Source organism: Manis javanica, chromosome 6 (genome assembly GCF_040802235.1).
Source record: "Manis javanica isolate MJ-LG chromosome 6, MJ_LKY, whole genome shotgun sequence".
NCBI lineage: Eukaryota > Metazoa > Chordata > Mammalia > Pholidota > Manidae > Manis > Manis javanica.
The window spans coordinates 110,557,963-110,580,526 of NC_133161.1; the positions used below are offsets into that span (position 1 = coordinate 110,557,963).

General features: G+C 43.9%; 1 protein-coding gene and 1 long non-coding RNA gene across 3 annotated transcripts; one reads left to right on the forward strand and one right to left on the reverse strand.

Moving 5' to 3' along the window:
- Positions 1 to 9,009: 9,009 nt before the first annotated feature.
- On the reverse strand, positions 9,010 to 17,383 carry POU2AF3 (POU class 2 homeobox associating factor 3). 2 transcript variants are annotated; one of them, XM_037026670.2, is made up of 6 exons: positions 16,954 to 17,383; positions 16,531 to 16,625; positions 14,444 to 14,606; positions 12,572 to 12,626; positions 10,968 to 11,197; positions 9,010 to 9,625 (listed from the first exon to the last, which is right to left on the reverse strand). In XM_037026670.2, exons 3-6 carry the CDS (start codon positions 14,525 to 14,527, stop codon positions 9,254 to 9,256), a joined length of 741 nt encoding a protein of 246 aa, XP_036882565.1. In that variant the 5' UTR covers positions 14,528 to 14,606; positions 16,531 to 16,625; positions 16,954 to 17,383; the 3' UTR covers positions 9,010 to 9,253. The 2 variants fall into 2 exon arrangements, with proteins under 2 accessions (XP_036882565.1, XP_073095365.1); XM_073239264.1 differs by lacking the exon at positions 16,954 to 17,383 and having other exon boundaries at positions 16,531 to 16,942.
- Positions 17,384 to 17,499: 116 nt separating this feature from the next.
- Positions 17,500 to 18,754, forward strand: LOC118973967 (uncharacterized). The gene is made up of 2 exons (XR_005063528.2): positions 17,500 to 17,675; positions 18,432 to 18,754. It is a non-coding gene; the product is annotated as an uncharacterized lncRNA (long non-coding RNA).
- The last annotated feature ends 3,810 nt before the right edge of the window (positions 18,755 to 22,564 follow it).

The window sequence follows — 22,564 nt, forward strand, 5'->3', positions numbered from 1 at the left end:
GATGCAAGGATGGTACAACATTCAAAAATCCATCAGCATCATCCACCACATCAACAAAAAGAAAGACAAAAACCACATGATCATCTCCATAGATGCTGAAAAAGCATTTGACAAAATTCAACATCCATTCATGATAAAAACTCTCAGCAAAATGGGAATAGAGGGCAAGTACCTCAACATAATAAAGGCCATATATGATAAACCCACAGCCAGCATTATACTGAACAGCGAGAAGCTGAAAGCATTTCCTCTGAGATCGGGAACCAGACAGGGATGCCCACTCTCCCCACTGTTATTTAACATAGTACTGGAGGTCCTAGCCATGGCAATCAGACAAAACAAAGAAATAAAAGGAATCCAGATTGGTAAAGAAGAAGTTAAACTGTCACTATTTGCAGATGAATACTGTACGTAAAAAACCCTAAAGACTCCACTCCAAAACTACTAGAACTGATATCGGAATACAGCAAAGTTGCAGGATACAAAATTAACACACAGAAATCTGTAGCTTTCCTATACACTAACAATGAATCAATAGAAAGAGAAATCAGGAAAACAATTCCATTCACCATTGCATCAAAAAGAATAAAATACCTAGGAATAAACCTAACCAAAGAAGTGAAAGACTTATACTCTGAAAACTACAAGTCACTCTTAAGAGAAATTAAAGGGGACACTAATAAATGGAAACTCATCCCATGCTCATGGCTAGGAAGAATTAATATCGTCAAAATGGCCATCCTGCCCAAAGCAATATACAGATTTGATGCAATCCCTCTCAAATTACCAGCAACATTCTTCAATGAATTGGAACAAATAATTCAAAAATTCATATGGAAACACCAAAGACCCCGAATAGCCAAAGCAATCCTGAAAAAGAAGAATGAAGTAGGGGGGATCTCACTCCCCAACTTCAAGCTCTACTACAAAGCCATAGTAATCAAGACAATTTGGTACTGGCACAAGAACAGAGCCACAGACCAGTGGAACAGATTAGAGACCCCAGAAATTAACCCAAACATATATGGTCAATTAATATTCGATAAAGGAGCCATGGACATACAATGGCAAAATGACAGTCTCTTCAACAGATGGTGCTGGCAAAACTGGACAGCTACATGTAGGAGAATGAAACTGGACCATTGTCTAACCCCATATACAAAGGTAAACTCAAAATGGATCAAAGACCTGAATGTAAGTCATGAAACCATTAAACTCTTGGAAAAAAACATAGGCAAAAACCTCTTAGACATAAACATGAGTGATCTCTTCTTGAACATATCTCCCCGGGCAAGGAAAACAACAGCAAAAATGAGCAAGTGGGACTACATTAAGCTGAAAAGCTTCTGTACAGCGAAAGACACCATCAATAGAACAAAAAGGAACCCTACAGTATGGGAGAATATATTTGAAAATGACAGATCCGATAAAGGCTTGACGTCCAGAATATATAAAGAGCTCACACGCCTCAACAAACAAAAAACAAATAACCCAATTAAAAAATGGGCAGAGGAACAGAACAGACAGTTCTCTAAAAAAGAAATGCAGATGGCCAACAGACACATGAAAAGATGCTCCATATCGCTAATTATCAGAGAAATGCAAATTAAAACTACAATGAGGTATCACCTCACACCAGCAAGGATAGCCGCCATTCAAAAGACAAACAACAACAAATGTTGGCGAGGCTGTGGAGAAAGGGGAACCCTCCTACACTGCTGGTGGGAATGTAAATTAGTTCAACCATTGTGGAAAGCAGTATGGAGGTGCATCAAAATGCTCAAAACAGACCTACCATTTGACCCAGGAATTCCACTCCTAGGAATTTACCCTAGGAACGCAGCAATCAAGTTTGAGAAAGACAGATGCACTCCTATGTTTATCGCAGCACTATTTACAATAGCCAAGAATTGGAAGCAACCTAAATGTCCATCGGTAGATGAATGGATAAAGAAGATGTGGTACATATACACAATGGAATACTACTCAGCCATAAGAAGTGGAAAAATCCAACCATTTGCAGCAACATGGATGGAGCTGGAGAGTATTATGCTCAGTGAAATAAGCCAAGCGGAGAAAGAGAAATACCAAATGATTTCACTCATCTGAGGAGTATAGGAACAAAGGAAAAACTGAAGGAACAAAACAGCAGTGGAATTACAGAACCCAAAAATGGACTAACAGGTACCAAAGGGAAAGGAACTGGGGAGGATGGGTGGGCAGGGAGGGATAAGGGGGGGAAGAAGAAGGGGGGTATTAAGATTAGCATGCATGGGGGGAGGGAGAAAGGGGAGGGTGGGCTGCACAACACAGAGAGGACAAGCAGTGACTCTACAACATTTTGTTAAGCTGATGGACAGTAACCGTAATGTGGTTGTTAGGGGGGACCTGATATAGGGGAGAGCATAGTAAACATAGTATTCTTCATGTAAGTGTAGATTAAAAATTAAAAAAAAAAAAAAAAGAAAGAAAGAAAGAAAAGGGGGATTACTCCTTAACAGGATAAAACTATTGGTAAATCAAAGATCAACGCATGCTTTAAATATCCTTAATGTTGATCACTTAAAGGGTGTCAGATGATCAGGTATGGAGGTACTCTTTTCTGATAATATTCCTTTCTCTTAATTAAAAAAAAAAAAAAAAAAGCAGTTACTGTGTGCTGACCTCCAGTGAGTTCTGCACAGTGGTATAGAGGGCATGTCAAAGTGTGGGCAAAGGGTCTGTTTGTTTCTATGCAGAAGATCAAGGCCTAGCTTGGATATCCAGAAAATGAACTAAGATACGATATGAGGAGGAGCTTCCGGCATCAGCACTCTCTGGAGGACTTGTGCCGGGGGATGATCATCAAAAAGCCTCCACAGGTATCCGGACGATGCTGCGGTTGTGGCTGCATCCAGCCCACCGTCTCCTGTACTTGCTATAGGAATGAGGAGGGAGATGTCTAGGCCGGCATGTGCATACAGTGAGACAATGAATTTGACTGGAGCTGTACTGTTGGAACTCAACCAGGAGTTGGGAGGGGTGCAAGTTGTAGCACTCCAAAATCTCATGACTATAGACTATCTATGGTTAAAAGAACATATGGGATGTGAACAGATCCCAGAAACGGGCTGCTTTAATTTGTCTGATGGTTCAAGTACAGTTGGACAATATCCATCATATCATAGACAAATTTTCACAAATGCCTAGGGTGCCTAAATGGTTTTCTTGGCTTCGCTGGAGATGGATGGTAATTATAGATTTGCTTTGTTTATGTCACCGTATTCCTATTATGTTAATATGTGTGTGCAAATTAGTTAATAGTTTAAAACCTATACATACTTAAGGTACTATACAAGAAGATATGTCAAAGAAATAATCAATCCTCCCATGTTTCCTTCATATGCTACATCTATAGCTTTTCTTCTTCCTTCCTAATTACAACCCTTAAATAGAATTCGTGCCTCATATCGAATTTACCGAGTATCATAATTCCTCCAGGTGGTAAAGATACCTCGAGACAAGTGCTGGGCATAGAAGCCACAGGGCATAAATCTGCAAAGAAGTAAAAAGCTAACCTTTGCAAACAATATGGCTTCTCTCTCACTTACCAACTTTACATTTCCCTGTATGGCCCCGGAAGATGACTGGTTAGCCAGAGACGGGTAAGATTCCTCAAGGGAGGAACAACCTAATACAGGCACAGTCGCAGGGGGGCCATCAGGTGAGAATTTGGGGATCAACAGAGGTGAGGCTCAGAACCTCACCCCCCCTGCTTTGAGAGAAATCTTCTGCATCCGTGGATGTCTTGCTGCCCTTGTCTAGCCTGGATTAATACTTAGTCCATAGGCACACACCTGATCATCTGATCATCTACATTTGCCTTCTTACAGCACTAAACTATGTTTTCTACCTTTATCTTGCATCTACCTACCACTTCAGCATTTTATTAAAAATAAAAATAATAATAATAATAGGAGAAATGTGGGATCAACATATAAATCAAGTTCAAAAATCAAACGAATATTCATATTTGACCTGATTGTTTATAGGTCATAATGCATGATCAAAACCAAAAGTATCTGTGATGAATGCCCTTGTACTGTTCACCATGTAAGAATTTATTCACTATGTAAGAATTCGTTCACCATGTAAGAACTTGTTTGTTATGCTTCAGAAGATTGGAGACTGACGAGAATTAGGCTTGAGATGGATTAATGATTGTACATTGAGCATTGACCCCCCTATACTGAATTTTATTGTTGTTAACAACCATTTGATCAATAAATATGAGAGATGCACTCTCAAAAAAAAAAAATACAAATGCTTATTTCATAGAAACCCCTAGACACCTACAACACATAAATGGGTGCATGAGAAAATGATGAAAACAGTAACATCTGTAGTCTAGGTAACACACTGTACCAGTCAGCTTCCTGATTTTGGTGTACTGTATACATAGCTATTCAGATGTCGGTTAGTGAGGAAAGCAGGTGAAGGGGACATAGAACTCCATGTGTTACTTTTGCAACTTCCTGTAATTTCAAATTAAATAGTTAAAAAATTCCTAATGCCTCTCACCCCAGGGATTTGATTCATTGGTCTGGGGTTGGGACGTCAGTGTTTTTTAAAACCTCCACAGGTGATTGTAATGTGCAGCCAGGGTGGAGAACCACTAACCTATATCATCTCTGGGTCCCTTTCCAGCCCAAAATATTACCAGTCAAATTAATCTCAACCCTTCATGAAACTCTGTAAATGTTCAACTTGTAGGGGTAATACTTTTTTTAAGTTTATTACCCACTATGGTAAAACTTCCTTTAATTTGTCCTAAAGTTACTAGTTGAGTGACCTAAGCTCTGTCCAAGCACTGTCACCCTCTGGCTGCTCGGGGCTGCTGCGTCTCACCTGATGCCCTCTGCTGTGATTCTGATGTGTACTGTGGCCGCCACTCACTGGCTGCAGGTCCCTTCCTGCCCACCCTGGCCCGAGTCTGTGTACTAGGTGCTGCCAGCTCTGCTTGGGCCTCAGAGGGGAGGGGTGAGTGGGGCAGGGCACACTTTCCTTTCAAGTCCCCTTACTTCCCCCCAAAGCTCTGTGAGGAATCAGACTTCACTGAACAGTTGGGGTTACCAATAGCAGTTGTGATGTGGGAGGAGAAAATCCAAACATAAAGCTGAATGGGACTGTGCTCACAGCCCAAAACCCCCAAATTAAGCCTATCACAGGAAGCCCCTCACTGTAGTCTAGATCCCCTGTCCTCTGAGGAGCCTTCCTTGCAGAGCACATACCCTTTGCACAACAATGATGAAATTCTTACCCTATTCCTCCTTTAGGAAAAGTGTCACCTATCCACAAATTGATGTCTCCTAAGGACTCACCAGTTCCCTTATCAGGGAGATCCTAGGACTTGAAATCTGGCTTATTCAACTAAGAATTACACAATGGGGAGGGAAGTGGGGGCCTGGGAACCTTGGTACTCCAGGTCCAGTCCGGACAAGTTAAAGGGCAGATGTCTCCTCTTTCCACCTGATCATCAAGGTGGTAACAAATGAATTCCCTCCACGCCCACCCCCCCACCAACCACACACATCCTTCCACATTTCCCAAGGATGAACAGCATGTTCTCTAGCCATATTAAGCAAGAGCAATTGTTTTCTAAGTGGACACATATTCCTGTCCTGAGCGTGTTTGATGCTTTATTATCATGCAGATCTGTGTCCTCTCAGACTTGCTCATCATCCAGCTCATGTCTTACCCAGAGGCCTATTGGAGCATAAGAAAGGGGTTCAATTACCTTGCCTTTTAAAGCGCAGAGTCCCTTGGCTCTGTGGTCACTGTCTGGCCACACTAAGATATAGTCCCCAGAACTTCAAAATAGCCACAGACCACATCTCATTTTCTAAGGAGGGCATCTTCATATCTTTATCTGTAATGCGAAGGGAGGCAGTGTGAGGGTAATTACTTTCTTGAGCAGCCCTGACAGGGGTTGTGCTGGGGTTGCAGAGGGTGCAAGGATTTGGAAATGATGGGTCTGTGTTTATTTAACCTATACTTCTCACACTTTTCATTGGTTTTGATTCTCTTCTTAGCTATGATCTTTCTAAATTGAATAATAATTTAAAAAAATATTTTCTATCAGAAGGTAGCACCCCATCTCCAAGTCCCTCCTCCTGTCCCTGCCTCCAGTCCCAGTATTACCCTTATCTATACCTTGCTTCCAGATGTCCACCTGTGGGCTCAGGCCAGCTGCCAAGATGTCACTGCTTTAGGCCACTGCTTGAGGTAATAGTTTGCAAATGTTTACTACCTTCAACTTTGTCTCATCTTATCTCTCTCAGGCTTCAAAAGGCTGACCCGCAATTTAGATTTCTCAAGGGTCTGAAAATCAGTCCATGTGCATGCTAGCTGAAATCTCCCCAGTTTTAAATATTTTAAAGCACATCTTCTTTTACCCTGTGATTGCATTTTAAAGGCATGTAATATCTCGCACACGGGTATTTAATTAATATTTTATTTTATTAATCTTTCTAATAGTTCTAAATGATAAAACAATTCAGCCACTTAAACTCCCATTTAACAGTCTTATTAGCCCTCTGTGGTATGAGGAACTGGCTACAGATACACAGGTGACTTTCAGGCCAAAGGTCAAATTCCAAATAGATTATTCCTCCAGATATAATGCATGGAAAATATACCGTGGCTGTTGGCATAACACAACCTGAGTTGGAGAACTCTGATCCTGATTTGAAGGTTGTGTGACCTTGGGCAAGTTATTTCATCTCTCCAAGCTACAGTTTCATCATTGACAAAAATGAAGATGATGATAATAGTAGCCACCTTGTGTGGTTGTTTGAGAATTAAATGAGATAAATGCCCACAGGGCTGGGTCATAGGAAGAGCTTAGTCCATGTAAGCCATTGTTACTGTGCTATTAGTTCCTATAGGGGAAAAACTCAGGCTTGGAATAGGTAGGTGAGTGTTTTTCAAGCATAGACAGAACACCATCTAATATCAGAACTGACTTAGGTGCACTTAAAAGTGAGATTCCTGGACCCTGCACACTTCTCAAATCATGTTGCGACATAGGCACCTGTATTTTATCCAGCTTCCCAGGTATGTTGATGAGAGGTACTCTAGATTATGCTACTGGCTCATATTTTACCTGTGAGCTGCAGCAGTTAAGAGACTGGGTGGACAGTGTGCATCCACTTCATCGTGTGCTAGGAGGAAAGATCTTAAAGACCAATTTAAGGTGGAGTTATTTATTTTGATGCACAGTAGTTATATTAGCCCTTGTTTCACATCCTTTTAAGAGTTATTTCCCACACTATATTTAGGCGTACTATAACTAAGGGTCAGCTGAAGGAAGAACAAGAAACAGGAGGTAGAAAATGCTTTCTGTTAGATCTGCAAAGGAACTGATTCAGAAGGCAGACAGTCGAGAGTAGGGAGTTAAAAAAAAGAATGGCATCCAGGAAAGGGATATTTTGGTACCAACCACTGGGCATCTTTTGGTTCTCTGCTTTTTGTCCTTTGGGGACAGCTGCTGAGGATGGGACTTTGGCCTGTGTGAGCAGCTAGATAATTTAACTGGAATGATTCAAAATGTAGTTTTATTGGCATCTTATAAAGGCAGCAATTGTTTTGTTTCCCTGGCACAGCTATTCCATGAGGGAGGTTGCAACTTGTCCAATTTGCCCAAGCCTTAATGGAGCCCCCAGGGAAGGGATAATCAGATTGGTGTTACTTGGAAAGGCCCCTGATAGAAAAAGGCTCACTTTGGTGGCATTGGTCAGCTTTCTCCCCTCAGTTCCCAGAGTCAGGGACTCTGGCAACTTACTCTTGGCATCTTAGTGTCGCGTGGTGGCCAGTCAGGCCCTTCTGGAAAGTTCTACAGTTGTGATGCAGGCACACCTTTGTGCATATGAGGAAGTTGCATTTAATGGGGTGATCACACAAACTCTTGAATGGTCTTTCACAAATGGATGCTCAAACTTTTCACCATTAGAGAGTTAAAAGTATGACTTTGGCATCTTCAGACCTGAAAGTTCGTGCTTAATGGCTGAGTGACACTGGGCAGGTGACTTAACTTCTCTGAGCCAGAGACTCCTCACTTTGCTATCAGTGTTGTGAAGATTAAATGAAATGATGTGTGAGAAAACCCTTAGACTATTCTGGCCCAGAGGAAGGGCTAAAAATGGTAGCTGTGGACAGTGCCAGTGGTGATGGTACCAGTATTGCTGCCTTTGTGCTGAACCTTGGGACATGGAAAATGTCCCCAGGCTTCACTGCAGGGATTGAAGCCTTGTGCCTTACTGCCCTCAAGACAGAGGATTTAACAGAATCATCCCGTTTGGGTAGCTTAAGTAGCTCCTCTTCACCTTGAAAGATGGTTAAGCTTGTTCAAATAGATTAATCAGAGGAAGTAAACTCTGAAATTCATCTGTAAACAACATGGTGAGTCCAATAAACCAACCTGTAAACATGATCACTCATGCATATTTAAGGACCTAGGGCAGAAATTCAGAAATTTCTGCTGGTAACAATGATAAATGTGATCATTAACTACATGGCAGCTCTCAAGGGAAAGATCATGTATATGCCCAGTACTTTGGAAATCAAAGAGAATTATCTTCAGGTTAACCTTGCCATAGCTAAGATGTGCTTTGGGTCATTTAACATTTCATAGACTAATATTAGATATGACACTGATGATTCATGAATGTCTTCCTCTGATGTTGCCCCAAGGACAACCTCATTTAGGGGTGAGGCTGACTTCCCCTTGTAGCCTTCGCAGCAGCCGTGTCTACCCTCTATCCCTACGGGAGCCGAAGCATCTCACCACATTAAAATAATTTTAAATTCATGAATAAATGAGATTAAACTATTGAAGGGTAATTAGTGACTTCCAGAATTAACTGATATTAATCAAGCCAAATGGCAACTACCATTTGAAAAATTTTAAAAATAAGCCAATATTTAATAATACAAAATTATTTATTAGTAAAAAAATTAGAATTTGTTCATTACACAGAAAAGTTAAACAAGTGACCGTTCCCTATGAAAATTTTAACCATAAGCATACGAAGTAGGAGTGGCACTATGACTGGGTCTGTGGACTTCAAATTAGTGCCTAAATTAGTTGGCATCAGAAAACTGGAAATGGTGACATGTAAGCTGTGCTTGTTATGTTTTGCTACCAGGTTGCGTATTTTGAGTTATTATTTGGCTTGGTAGAAAACTAGATATACACATGCCATATTCTAAATTATTAACTATAGCAGACGTCACAGTTTGTTTCCCTCTTGTAGAAATCGCTGGTCGTTACTGCTGAAGGAGCAAAGTTCACATAGTCCATGCTGGGATAGGAAAAATACTCTGATGCTCTGATGGTGTCCAAGTGCTCTGCCTCGCAGGATGCACAGTAGCAAACTGAAGTGCTGGCTGAGGAGAAGCAGTCATGCTGGGCATGTGAGGGCAGGTGAGAGTAGGAGTAGTCTTCTAAGGGATAGCCACAGTTTCTGGTGTCCAGAGAAGACAGGAGATTGTAATTCTCCAGAGCACATGCAGGAAGCTGAGCCGGCGAGTAACTGTAGTCTAAGGAACCAGAGAGAGTGGAGGAATCTGAGGGCGATCCTGGGATCTAGAGAAATGAAAACCAAGGAGCAAAGAGCTTGATAATTTAGGATTAAAAGGATAGAATAGAGTGGATTTATTAATTCAGAGTAAGAACATTAGGGATAAAACACAAGATAACACTCAACCCAGCCCAAGTCTGCAGATGTAATTTATTTGCTGACTGCAGGATTTCATGACACCACATTCTATATTTACCTATTTCTTTCCAAACAATAAGTTACCTTGCTTCACTGGTTTCCTTTGTCATAACCATACTTTGGAGGATACTTTGTTCTTAAACCACAAAATTCCATTGTTCTGCAAGTCACCTGCACATCAAATCCTGCTGTGAGCCACAATACATGCTGCAGGCAGCACCGTGGTTGTGCCTCCACACCCTTGGCTATGGAGGACAAGGTGACCACACACATTATCAACGATCCCGTGTCCAGGAGACTCCGTGATGGGGAACTACTCTTACTGGCGTCAAGGTCTTATCCTCTGAGGAGTACTGTAACACCTTCTATTTCTCTTAGGAAGGTTTACAGTTATTAGTAAGAAAGCCTAACTTGGAAGCTGGAAGGGAACTGGATGATTGGCACCCTGTATGCATATTCTGTGGAGTTAACTTCCTAACCCCTTAAAATTTAGTCTTGATACCTACACAGACTTCTGCCAAGTTGAAAGAAAAATTATTCACTTTAGAAACTTACTTTTCAAGGCTTAAAAAACTATATAAGTATCTAAAAGATATGTAAAACAACTGGTATCTACTAATGGAAATTTTACTCCATTTATGTAACACATTTTTTAGGCACCTAAGGTCCATTAAGAACATACAATCCAAGTTCTTTCAATAATGTAGCACTTGGCTTTTTTTCCTAACCATCTGAGGCCCAAATGAGTCCTTGTGCCTATGCCAGACCAAAACAACCAGTTAATAGGGCCTGTTACATGTCAAAGTAAAACAAAAACCCCTTACCAGAATGATAGTTTGGTACTGTGTGGACATAGCCTTAATTCCATGTCCAAGAACTCAGACATCCATGGACCATTGTTTAAATCAGTGATTTCCAATTAGTTGATGTCATAACTTACAGTTCAAAAACATTAAATGAATATTGCCAGGAAACCTCAGTTTATTGCCACACACATAATTACATGTGTATCCAAAAGTGTACACCCTGCAATGTGTGGCTGTTTCTATCTCCATTAAGTTTTAAATGGTTCTCTGCTTCTTTCCTGAATAATTTCCTTGTTGATAGTGTTTGTGTGATTTCTCATGAGATGATGCAAACTTTCTTACAAAGCATTACTACCCCATAGTAAGTAACAATCAGATTTTGTAAAGAACTGAGATAAATTACCAGGTTCTGGTTAAAGCAGAAAGGGGCAGCCTGGAAGCTGTCAGGGAAATAGTGTGGAGTATTTTGCAAGGAATTGAGTGAAGGGCCTGGGTGTGTCTCTGTCTGAAGGTAGGAATCAAAGATCTGGTCGAGGCAGCTTGGGTTCTCTTCACGAGAAACACAACTGGAAAATTCTCGGGGTTGAAAATAATTGGGCGTAGAAGAAATTGGTTCAGGCTCAAAATATAGTCCTAGAAGAGAAGGAAAAATATATATATTTTTTGTTTAAAAATTGCACTTATGTATTTGAATGCAATTTATTCTATACTTTGGATATTTACTATGTCTAGGGTAAAAGTCTAGAAAGGCTTAAGACTTTCTAGAAAGGTAAACAGGCAGGCAATTTGGACTTTTTTAGTTGCTTTGCAAATTCAAGTCCCAGTGAAATGAGTCTGGTCAGTAATGTAGAACTTGTCTGTAAATATGACAAGGGCAAAAATAAAAGAACAGTGATCCAACTTGCGACAACTGGCACTTTCTCGGACTAGAAAGCATCAATATCCAGCACCTATCTGCAGTTCAAGTAAACCTCCTCTCTGAGAAGTAACTTACAGATGTTTGAGGCTAGAAGAAAACTTATGATGCCATGGGAAGTAATCTCTTGATTTAGGGTTACTGTTTTCCTAAACTTTTCAGAACACTTACCCAGGATCTTAACTTTTTAAGAGTGATATATAAATGGCAATACAACTGATAAAATGGAAACTAGGAATGTAGAGTACAAATGAGTACTACTTGTTTTAAATTACAAAAAGCAAACCTGTTTTCTTAGTGAATAAGTTAACATGATAATGGAACTAAAATAAGTTGTTAAATATTAAACAAGAATAATTCTGAAAACATGACTTCTTTTCTATTTTAGTATTAATAGACTTGCTCTGATTGTTATCCCTAAATGCTCAAAGAAAACAGGTGGATAGTATGACCATCAGAGGGAAACAGAACACTGGATTTAAGGTTAGGTTAGGTTAAAGTGGCACATTCAATGGTGAGCTACCATAAGCACAGGTTTCCTTCTGCATGACCTCTTTAAACTGTTAGCAGTTGAGTGGCATAGGTAGGAGTGTTTATGTAATAGAGTTATTCGTATTGGGCTGAGGAAATTTACAATTGTTTGAACTGCTTTCTAGGCAGAAAGAAAAGAAGGGGAGGGAAGCCCCTGTCAGCTAGAAACTAAACGCACAAGAGCAAAGGCATTATTCTAGGATCTTAGGATGTTCTATATACCATCTAAGAGCACACTAAAAGTGATAAATTTCTGAAAACAATTCTGATCTTTCTGTGAAGCTTAGTTACTTGGAGATGAGGAACTGAAATATGAAGAATAAACTCTCGGGACAGACTAGACAGCAGAAAATAGACAGCTCAGAATTGAGGACGAAAATTTTCCCTTATTTCCTTGCTATACTTGAATCTGGAGTCACTATGTGTTTTTCACCTTCTGATTGGTTGGATTCCAATTAAATGGTGGTGCCTATATTAACCTCTGAATCAAGCACTGAGAGACTTTCCAGATGGACTTTGGAAAGAGTTTTTGAGAGAATTGTAATGCTGACTGCACTGACCTGCAGAAGATGGTGTGACTGGGTCTGCAAGGTGGACACCGTTGCCTCCGGACAGCTGCCAAAACAAGAATACAACCATAAAGCAAAGTGGAATAAGAGTTCTCAAAAGGGAAAGCTAAGGCATTTTGATGTGAACTTTGTAAGGTAAGCCAGATTTTTTCTTCTGAAAAAAAGTCTTTAAAATACAACCAATGTTATGTTTTATTTAGATTCAATTTTTAAGTTGTTTGGGGATTATTTTTTAATATCAAATTCTCCCACTTAAATTTTAAAGGCTATTAATTTGATAAAAATTAATATAAACAACTTCTATATTACATAAAACTCAGTTAAGAGCCTTTCTATTAAACTATTTAAAATTAGTGAGGGCTAACATTTATTTAATACCAACTATCTATGACTTGGTCAATCATTTTCCTCAAAATTTTCATATACTGTCTGGCTGCTTAGCCTTACTAATTTGTTTTCCCAAAAGGACACAATTCCTAACTTTGTTACTCCTGGATAGCTAAAAATATTCACATGTTCTTACTAGGCATGAAACATTGTAATACAGAATACTCCCTTACAGCTGTGGTCAGTGAGCTGGAGCCTATGACATTCCAGTAAACAGCTGGAAAATATTTCAATTCTGCTTTTTACTTTTTTCTATAAAAGTTTATTTTTTCACTACTATATTTCAATACTTAATGTTTATGAGACTGTTCCTTTAACTATTCAGCCTGTATCTTCCAGTTGAATGGATAATTACTAATTTAGGATTTTTTCTTTTGTTTGTTTTTTATGTTTCAGGTGTTGGCTTTAAAATTTAAAGGGACCAGCATTGCACTGTGATTCTGCGCTGGGAAGCTGAGCTCACCACACCCCTCTTGGGTTACAGGGTATACTTAACTCTTGTACACCGAGCCACTGGGGAACTGCACAGCCAGCCTCTGCTGAAACAGGAGGTGGTGTTACTTTTGAAAATGATCCGTGTTATAATGTCATGAACCAGGAAGCTGGAGTCCCTCACCAGCAGTTTATGCAAATACTTGGCTGCAGTTTAAGCTAAAGGACTTGGAAGGAGTGGGCTTTAAAAAATCTGCTTCATTGTAGGGCTCTCATTTACCCCATTCCTTCCCCCACCCAAAAGGTCTGTTTGCCTGCCTCCCCATGTTATCGCCCTCAGGTATGTTTACAATATCCTACTTGATATTATCTTTCTAGTCATGGGTCCACTTTCTACTTTGCTCCAAGAATACAAAGAAAAGCACCTTCTCTCTTACATTTCAAACAGCACAAAATCCACCATCTACAATTTACAAAAGCACAATCAAGACTGTTTTTTTAGAAAAAGGTAAAAAATGGGTAAATTATATCTTTTGGTAAGTACTAAGTTTCCTTTATCCTAAAGGTAAAAGGTGTGTGTGTGTGCGTGCGTGCTCAGGACTGTTTGTAAATTCATCTGGCTGAAATAAGTTTTACCAAATTTACAAATCTGGCATGCATGAGTTTTTTCTGGCATTGTTTGAGACTCTGTTATTTGTGTCAATCTATAACTTCATTCACGATCTCCTTAAAGTTCCAAATTGTGGATACTCATCTGACTTTATAACAAATTAACATAAATTTCTCCCCACTTTGTGTATTTGATAAAATTAACTCTTTCCTTGGCTTAAAGATTCCCAGAGGTGTCGTTCAACCACTGAACAAATTAGAGATCATCTCTGTTAAACCAGAAAGATCTACACCCAGTAGCAGGTGTGCATTTATCCCCTGCCATCTGCCATCCTTGCCTACTGAGTATGGCTCTTAGAGCTTTCTTAGAATGCCAGATCCTTCTGATGGTTCTCAGTGAGGGATTTTTACATTTGCCTCTCATAATTAAGTCACCTGTGTGTTAGTCCTGTGTGGTTGTGAGGACACGGACAGATATAATCTTCCAAGAAGCAGAGCAGAGAAGGCTTTGCTCTGCATGTTCCTGAAAGGCGCTGGTTCAGAAGCACTGCTTTACTGTTCCTCATGGGGGAGTTCGAAAAAACCTAGATAAGTCAAACTGCTCCAGGGAGCAGACACTGGTCAGATACGCAAGTGAAATTTTTACCTTTACTTTCATTCTGTAGCTAGCTAAGAGGGGAAGAGTGGCCAAAGCAAGCCTCTAAGTGGGAATTCTCCAGGTGCTGCTGAATCAGAATTCTACCATTCACCAAAGCTCCTTAATGAAGGATAAACATCTTGATGATTAATTATTATTTTTTGCACCAGAAGCATTTCCCTGTTCCCTTGTTACTGGTTTTATTAAACTTATAGCCATCTCTGAACTGAAGGGGCTGATGATTAAGGCTACTAGACTCCTGCTCAGCACAGCTGGATCTGCAGAAAAATGAATGTAGGGGGCCAAAGGTGGGAAGGTCTTTTATATTAAGAATAGGAAGAACTTGGTCCTACTTTTAGCTCTATTATTATTAACTGCAAGACTGAACTTTTAGCTCTATTATTATTAACTGCAAGACTGAACTTTAGCTGTAAAAGAGGCATGCATATCTCTGATCTACTCACCACCCTGGTTGTTATAAGAACTAAATGAAATGTGTGTGCCAAATTGCTTTAAAAGAACAATTGTAAAACTCTCTTCAAATGGAAGTTTATTGTGTTAGCTGAAATTCTGCATACAGAGGTACTGACTGCTCCAGCAAATGTAAAATTTGTGCTGTACATGCCATTCACAGCAAGCTCATACCTGAACTCTAAACTCTGAGCAAGGGGTATGAATGAACATTATTCAACAAATTCAACATCTGGCTTTTAATCTATGGTTGTAATTTTATTTTGGTTGTTTTTCACAAATAATAATGATAGCTAACATTTATCAAGCACTAGTAAGTGGTAAGCACTAAGAGGAAAACACTCTTCTAAGTGCTTTATATGCAATAACTCATGGAACTCTCATAAAATCCTATTATCTCCAGTTTAAAGATGAGGAAACTGAGGCAATCAAGATAGTGATTTGCTCAGGGATATACCCCATGTTGGAGCTGAGACCTGAACCCAGTCCCCTGGTTCTAGAATCTGTGCTACCTCTACATCATTGTTTTTTCCCACAAAGGCTCATTTCATGAAATTGTCCATTTCGTACAAAAGCACCAGGCACAAAAATCACTGCAGGCTAGATGCCAATAAGCTGGAGCCAGGACTAATCCTAACAATGGCAATATGGGCCCTAACTGTCATGGGCTATATCCACACAGCCACACTCAAACCAACCTACAAACAAGGGTTAGTGAGTTGCTCTCTTGGAGGGCAGCCCAGCTTCATTTGGTGCTGCTGCTGCCCTGAGCCTCTCAGCAGCACTGTATACTCTAGGCTGTATATACAGTAGCAGCGTGACCTCACAACGGCCCAGATCAAACTCGTGATAACCTGGAACTGCTTCAGGCTTCATTACATCTTCACGAGGTGGCTTTATATTCCAAGCTGTCTCCTCTGCAGATAGATGGCCCCTTTCTGCTGGGCACATTCAGTGCCTGGTGATTTGTGGATAAATGACCTCAGAGGTGGGGTCAGAAGAATGAGGAGGGAGGGGGTGTTGTGCCATAGAGATTGTCACCTTGAAGGGTTGTCTCAAATGAAGTGAATTTCTGGGAGAGATTCCTTCGTGTACATGAGGGCACATATACTGTCTTCCTAACAGAACGACAATCTACTTACCTGCTGCCTGGTCCTCTCCCTGTACAGGACCAATGACCCCTTTATACTCAACTATAATCAGTGAGGGTCAGGCTCCCTCAAATCCTGAGCACCACGAGCCATTCTTTGTGGCTTCCTGTGGTGAACTGGGATGAAGCTGGCACAGAAGTTATAAGAACAGCTGAAGAAGGCCAGGTCTTGGGATGGTGACTGGGGCCTAGGGTGGTCTCCACCTTCCAGACAGGGGTGAGGACAAACATGAGGTGGGGGTTAAGTGGGGAGTTCATGCTTACGGGTCCCCCTGAGGCGGCCTGGTGTGCCCTCCTCTGCTGTAGCAGCTCCTTCACTGTGATCTTCACCCGGACACCTTGATACACCTTCGGTTTCTCTGAGAAAAGGCAACTGAGTCAGTGGTCAAGTGCGAGGTTTGGGTGTCAGCCTGGGGTGTGGGTGCTCTGCACAGACTCTGGCACTTGCGGCCAGGTGTGTAGGTTTGGAGAATGAAAAGGGAATGCTAAAAGACAGGTGGTAAAGAAACACAAAACTTTCAAACTTGGATAAAGAAGGCTTGGGCAGGTTTCAGGGCCCCAGTGGGAACAGAACCTCTGGAAATCTGTGGGGTCACCCACCCCAGGCTGGACCCTATCCATAGACCAATAAATAGCATGACGGAATGTGCTCAGGAATGTGGAGACCAGGCTAGGGGAGATCCCCACCTTGGTTCAGTTCGGGGGACCTGGGGCCCTGGGCCCACTCGCTGGCTTAGGAGCAGGCATCAGGGACCTGGAGAGGGACCAGGCGCTGGGCAGGGGCACGCTTTCTGAACTGGAGCGGCTGGCCCTGCCCGCCCCCGCAACGATGCTCGCACTCCTGGGGAAGCTCTGGGTCTCTTCCTTCTCCATCAGGCCAGGCACGGCTTCTGGGAAGGCCCTGGCCTCCACGGACACCTTGGTCTGGAGCAGGCAGCGGGCGGGTGGAGTCTGGAAGCCTTGTTCTTGGGCCAGTGAGGGGCGTGCGGGGCTGACTCCAGTATAGGGACCAGGCCTGGGGAACGACTCCCCTTCTCCCTCCTTTCTCCTCCGCCTTTCCCGCTCTGCATCCTCCCCTCCAGCCACCTCCGCGCCGCTCCCGCTCTCCCCGTGCCCCCGGCTCTCCCCTCCCCCCCGTCCCTCCCCCACCGCCTCCCTTCCCCGTGCAGGCATTTCCCTGGCGCTCGGGGGCTCGGGGCGCGGCCGCTCGGCACCCGCTCTGGGAGAGCTGTGCGGGGCCTCTGCGGCCGCCGGAAGAGGCCGCCCTCGGGGCCGGCTGGGCTGGGCCGGGCCGAGCCGGACCGCCCCGGCCCGCGGGAGAGGCCGGCGCGCGCCGGCGGGCAGGCGGAGGGCGTCTCCGCGCGCCGGGAGCGGGGCGGCCGCGGCCCCCGCGAGCCCCCTGAGCCGCAGTGAGTAGGGCGCGGGACGCCTGGCCGCAGGGCGGCCGCTAGAGCCCGGTGCGCCTCCGGCCGCCCTCGGCCGGGAGTGAGCGCGGGGGGGCCGCGCGGGGAGGGCTGGGCCCCGCGGCTGGGGGCGGCCGCGCAGCCCTCCTGGGCGCCTGGTGCCACGCCGGGCCGCCAGCGCCCCACCTGGTCGCTGCGGAGACTGCAGCCGGACCGCTGGGGCCGCGCACCCCCCGGCACGGCCCCGGCCGGGTCCCGGGGGCTGGGGGTCCCCCCAGGGAGCGAGGCTGCGCTCATTCAGCCCGCGGACGCAGGGGACCCCTGCCTGGCCCGCAGCGCCTGGGCGCCGCGTCCGCTCGGTTGTCCGGTTTCTCCCCCCAACCTCCTCGCTCGGTTCGCGGCTCGGGGCTGGGGGCGTTGGCGGGTGCGGCCCTGGGTCCCCATAGGGACCGCCACCATCCAGTTCTCTATGTCCGGCGCGCCCTGCTCGAGTCCCGGGCTCAACGAGAGCCTCTAGCTCCCCCGCCCCCCGCCGCCGCTCCTGGGCGCGCAGAGTCCGCGCCGCCAGCCCCAGAGTCACAACTGTGGCAAAATGGTAGGGCGGGTGGGGGACCGGGGTACGCGGCTGTCCCCGGCGACCAGCGCGGCCTCTGGCCCTGTGCTATCACGAGCAGGCGCTGAGTGGGAGCGGCCACAGCGTGCCCTCGGGATCCCCGGCTCATACTCTCATGCCCTGACTTTGTGCCTCTCTGTTCCATGCAGGAAAAGCTGGGGAAATACACACGGATGCAAAAGGCTCTGGCTCGCGTGACCCTAGCCCAGGAGAAGCAGCTGAGTTACCGGACATCGTTGTCAGCAGAAGTTGGGTCGGTGGCTGGATGCTGTAGCTGCAGGGATTCAGCGCCTAGCAGAACTCCTGTGCAAGGAGAGAAGCAGAGATGCCACATTTTTAAAGTTTCACAAAGCATCCAGCTGCACCCAGGTTGCTGGAGCAGGAGACAAACAGAATTAATGTTTTATACCTTCGGGTATAGGTTTGAGTTTTTTCCCCCTCATGCCAAGTATTTAAAACCTCTAGAAACCCATGATTTGACAATCAATGATTGCGCGATACTTTCAATTTGAATATTCAAAGGCTTAACAAAATGGACTATCTTCTGCAGAAATCCTGCACACAGGCACCCCACAGAGAGTCCAGACAAACAGGAACTGAGACCCCTTTGGGTCCTGGCCCTTGCTTTTGTTTTATTTTGGCTGTTTTGCCCACCTTCCCACAGACAGAGCAGGAGTCCTCCAAGATGCTCTGTGCTTCTGCCTTAAAGGCAGCTCCAGGAGCTCCGAGTGGCTTGGGCCACCCCTCATGACCACCTGTGCCAGGCTGGCTGGCTGAGCTGACTCCCACACTCCTCATCTCCATTTTAAGGGAAAAATCTCAGATTTTGGGGGGTGAACATGGCACCCAGTAGATAGGATATGGCAAGGAGTCACCCTGGGCCCAGATTTCAGGACAGAGGCCTGGCAGGGGCCTCAGCTCTGTGCCTCATCTCCTTCTGGCGCCCCGCCTGGCCATGTGCTGGCTTCCCTCCCCTTTTGCCCTACTCTCTGTCTGGGCCCCAGACACTCTGTTTTCAACACACAATGCTTGCCCATTAAGACCCTTTGCTGCCTAGGCTGATGCTGGTGGGGCCTCCCTGCACTGGATTTTGTGAGGCTGGTATTTCTTCAATATGAAGTTTCCTTTCCTTTTCCCTTTAGAGAGATCCCTGTCTTTTTGCTGTAGGAGTATGTGTGAGAAGTAATGATAAGCTTGGCTCCTGCTAATTTTAGCTGAAAGGACATGGATTTGTGTTCAATCCTTCATGCTTTGAGTGAGAGGTGGAGGGGGTTTGAGGTTAGACTCCCCACTTGGTCCAGGTCTGAGCCCCTTACAAATGACCTGGGACTGTGCTAGGTTCTGTTCTTCAAGCACTTGCTGTGCCTCTTCCATGTGATTTGGAAGCTTATGAAAATGAGTGGTCCAGAGAGGGAGCAAGTGCCAGGCTGAACACTCTCTGAACCCCTGAAGGAAGGGGGCAACACTAGAAGGTAGAGGCAGAATGCATTCCTTTTGTGCATAAAGCAAGAAATTCCCATGCTGCCAGGCCAGGCAATAGTTATAGGCCTCTGCTCTTTATTCTCTGAGTTATCTGAAATGTGAAAAGGAGCTGAGTTCCGTAAGGCCACCAGAAAAATACCTGAACACTCTCAAATGTGCAGATGAAAGGTGGAGCATACGGAGGTGGGGAAACAGGGATTTCAGAGAGTGACAAGACACTGGAGTTTGTGACGGGTAGGCATTGCCTGGCGACTGAAGCCATGTCTCTGGAGGAGGGGATCAGGGCTGGGAACCCCTGAGGTGGCACCTGGCAGTGCCTGGCAGGATAGGATGTTTGTCTCTAGCTCAGCTGGAACCTGGCAGCTTCTGGAGTCTTTTCCAAAGCCCCTGAGCCTGTGTTCTATTTCCTTGATGAAAGTCGGTGTGAGGACCAGACTCAGGAGTTGGGGAAGGATGCTTGGGAGCTTTGAGGGAGCCCCTGTTTCTTTCCTCCCAGTCCTGCTTGGCACTGTGCCTTCAGAAGGAATAAGGAATAAAGCAGCATGGAATTAGGGACCGTCTCTCATCCTCATGGTGACTTCCATTCTCTTTCTCTTTTGTTCTCCTTTTTGTTTTACACTTATTTTTTGGTTTGCTTTTTAAAACCTTCCTCTTTGTTCTTTGGCCTTTCTGTTTATTTTTTTCTGAGTTTCTTTGTCTGTCTTCCTGTCACTGCTTTCCTCCATTTCTTGCCTTTCATTGCTGTTTTATCCCAGGCTCCCTGCGTGTGTCTGTTTTCCCCCACTGCGGTGCTGTCTCATTTTTTTCAGACTTAATCGCCTTCTTACCCTCTCCTTTCATGTGGAGATGGACAGGGCTGGTGGGAGGCCTTGGAGATCACTTGGCAATGTCATCACAGTTGACACTGATGGCTGACTGCCCTGTGGAGAGGACAGCAGGGCTGGGTGAGAGATGAGCTCCTTGGAAGTCACCAGGTGTGCAGAGATGGCAGATGACTTTTTGTCCCTTTCTCTGGAAGCCTCCACCAGGACCTGGGCAGTAGTCCCAGGGGCTTCTGTGTTGGCCCGTGCTGCTAGGATGGATGTTCCATTGTGGTTGCTGGCCAGCAACTTCAGAAAACTGGGTTTCCTCAGGCCTAAGCCCTGTTTTGAGAATATGTTGTTTTTTTTTGAAAGATTCTATTCAAAAACATTCTATTTTGAAAAATACATGTTTTTTGGGGAGTCACTAAAATAATTTCATCACCCACCAGTGAGGTGTGTCAAGCCTTGGAAAACTGCTGCTATAGGACACGTGAACACACCTGTCACTGTGCATGTGGCAGTGTTTTGGTGGCCTGCTTGTGTCACTGTCAGGGTGTGTGAGGAGACTGAGGCAGGGCAGCACAGACTGGAGAGTGTGCCCTCACACTGAGGACACCAACGCCCTGAGGAAGAGGCTGTCTAGAGAGGAGGCTGAGCTGGTAATTATGCTAATTAAAGTTTGTACTTCTCAGACTAGGAGATCTTCCCTCCTGCTGGGGGTATTGTCACCCCCAGGGTGTCTGCCTTGAAGTCCTGATAATCATTTGGGAGTTTTAATAAAAGACTAAAAAATATATGGGCATTCAACAGACCTTAAAAGGCTCTCTTGCTTAAAAATATAACATAGGGTCTTCTTGTTTGGATGTTGGAAAAGAACTTGCAGTGCAGAGAGAGACTTGAGCCTTCTGATACCCTTGCTGATGGCTGTCTAGCCTCTGGCCCCCTTCCCTGCTTGGCTGAGTTCCTGGCCCACAGTAGATGTGTGTTGAGGAAGTAGGAGCTCGAGCTTTGTGACACATCTCGTTTGACTAGCGGGCTGGTTTAAATATGATAATCATCGACTGAGCCAAAATCCAATCAGGTATTCATTGAGTACCAAGCATGTATCAGGCATGGTATAAAGTGTGAGGGTATAAAGGTGATTGCCATCAACTGCTCTGACACTGGGTGCTGCTCTCCCACTTCCATACTACTGCTTCTCCACTATGTGTTTGTTTGGTTCATTGGTTCATTCATTCACTCATTCAACAAGTGTATACTGATTATCTACTCTACTCACACCCAGTGCCAAGCCTGAATAAGTTATGCACTAGCCATCTCCTTTTGAGGCTGACCATCCATAGTTTTTCTAGGTCTTCATACATTATAGTTTTCTGGATCTCAGAGCCACTGAACTCAGAAACCCTTTAGTTTACCATAGACCTTCTTAAATTCATTTAGCACCCAGAATAATAGGAATAGAATACATTTCTTTTTAAAGTTTTTAACTGATATTTGACTGAAATTTTTTGGCAGGCATTTTATATGCAAATAACACTGCAGACCATTATATTTTTTTCTCCAAAGTAGATGTTAACCATAGGCACATGAATATGAAAAGACTTTTAAGTATAAAGAAAAGAGGGAGTTTATTTCCTCCAAATTTGACTACAGCTCTAATTCTCTATACTAATGCAAAGTTCTTTTGTCATTTTGACTTTGGAACACTGTTACCAAACCTTGTGGAAATATCAAGTTCCAAAAACATGGAAGAAACAGGTACTTACTGACCCAGAGAGAATCATCCCTATGAAAATGACCAGAAAGACTATAGGATGGAGGTTAATTATGGTTAGTCCATCTCTTCCCATAAAATATACTCTGTCTTAACTTTTCCTTAAAGGCTTCCATAGGGAACAAGCATTTGATAATTTATCATTTAATAAAACTACCATTAGATACTGCTTGAAAAGTTCATCTTTTACCTAAGTGTTCTTATTATGCAATATTTAAGACAT

What these genes read in the sequence shown, in the direction of transcription:
- POU2AF3 (XM_037026670.2), bottom strand. Translation starts at nt 14,527, where the DNA reads ATGCAGAGCAAAGCCTTCTCTGCTCTGCTTCTTGGAAGATTATATCTG. An exon ending in CACACAGGACTAACACACAG is followed by an intron (nt 12,627 to 14,443) that starts GTGACTTAATTA and finishes TTGTTTTGGCAG; the next exon opens with CTGTCCGGAGGCAACGGTGT. An exon ending in TCTGCTTTAACCAGAACCTG is followed by an intron (nt 9,626 to 10,967) that starts GTAATTTATCTC and finishes TCATTTCTCTAG; the next exon opens with ATCCCAGGATCGCCCTCAGA.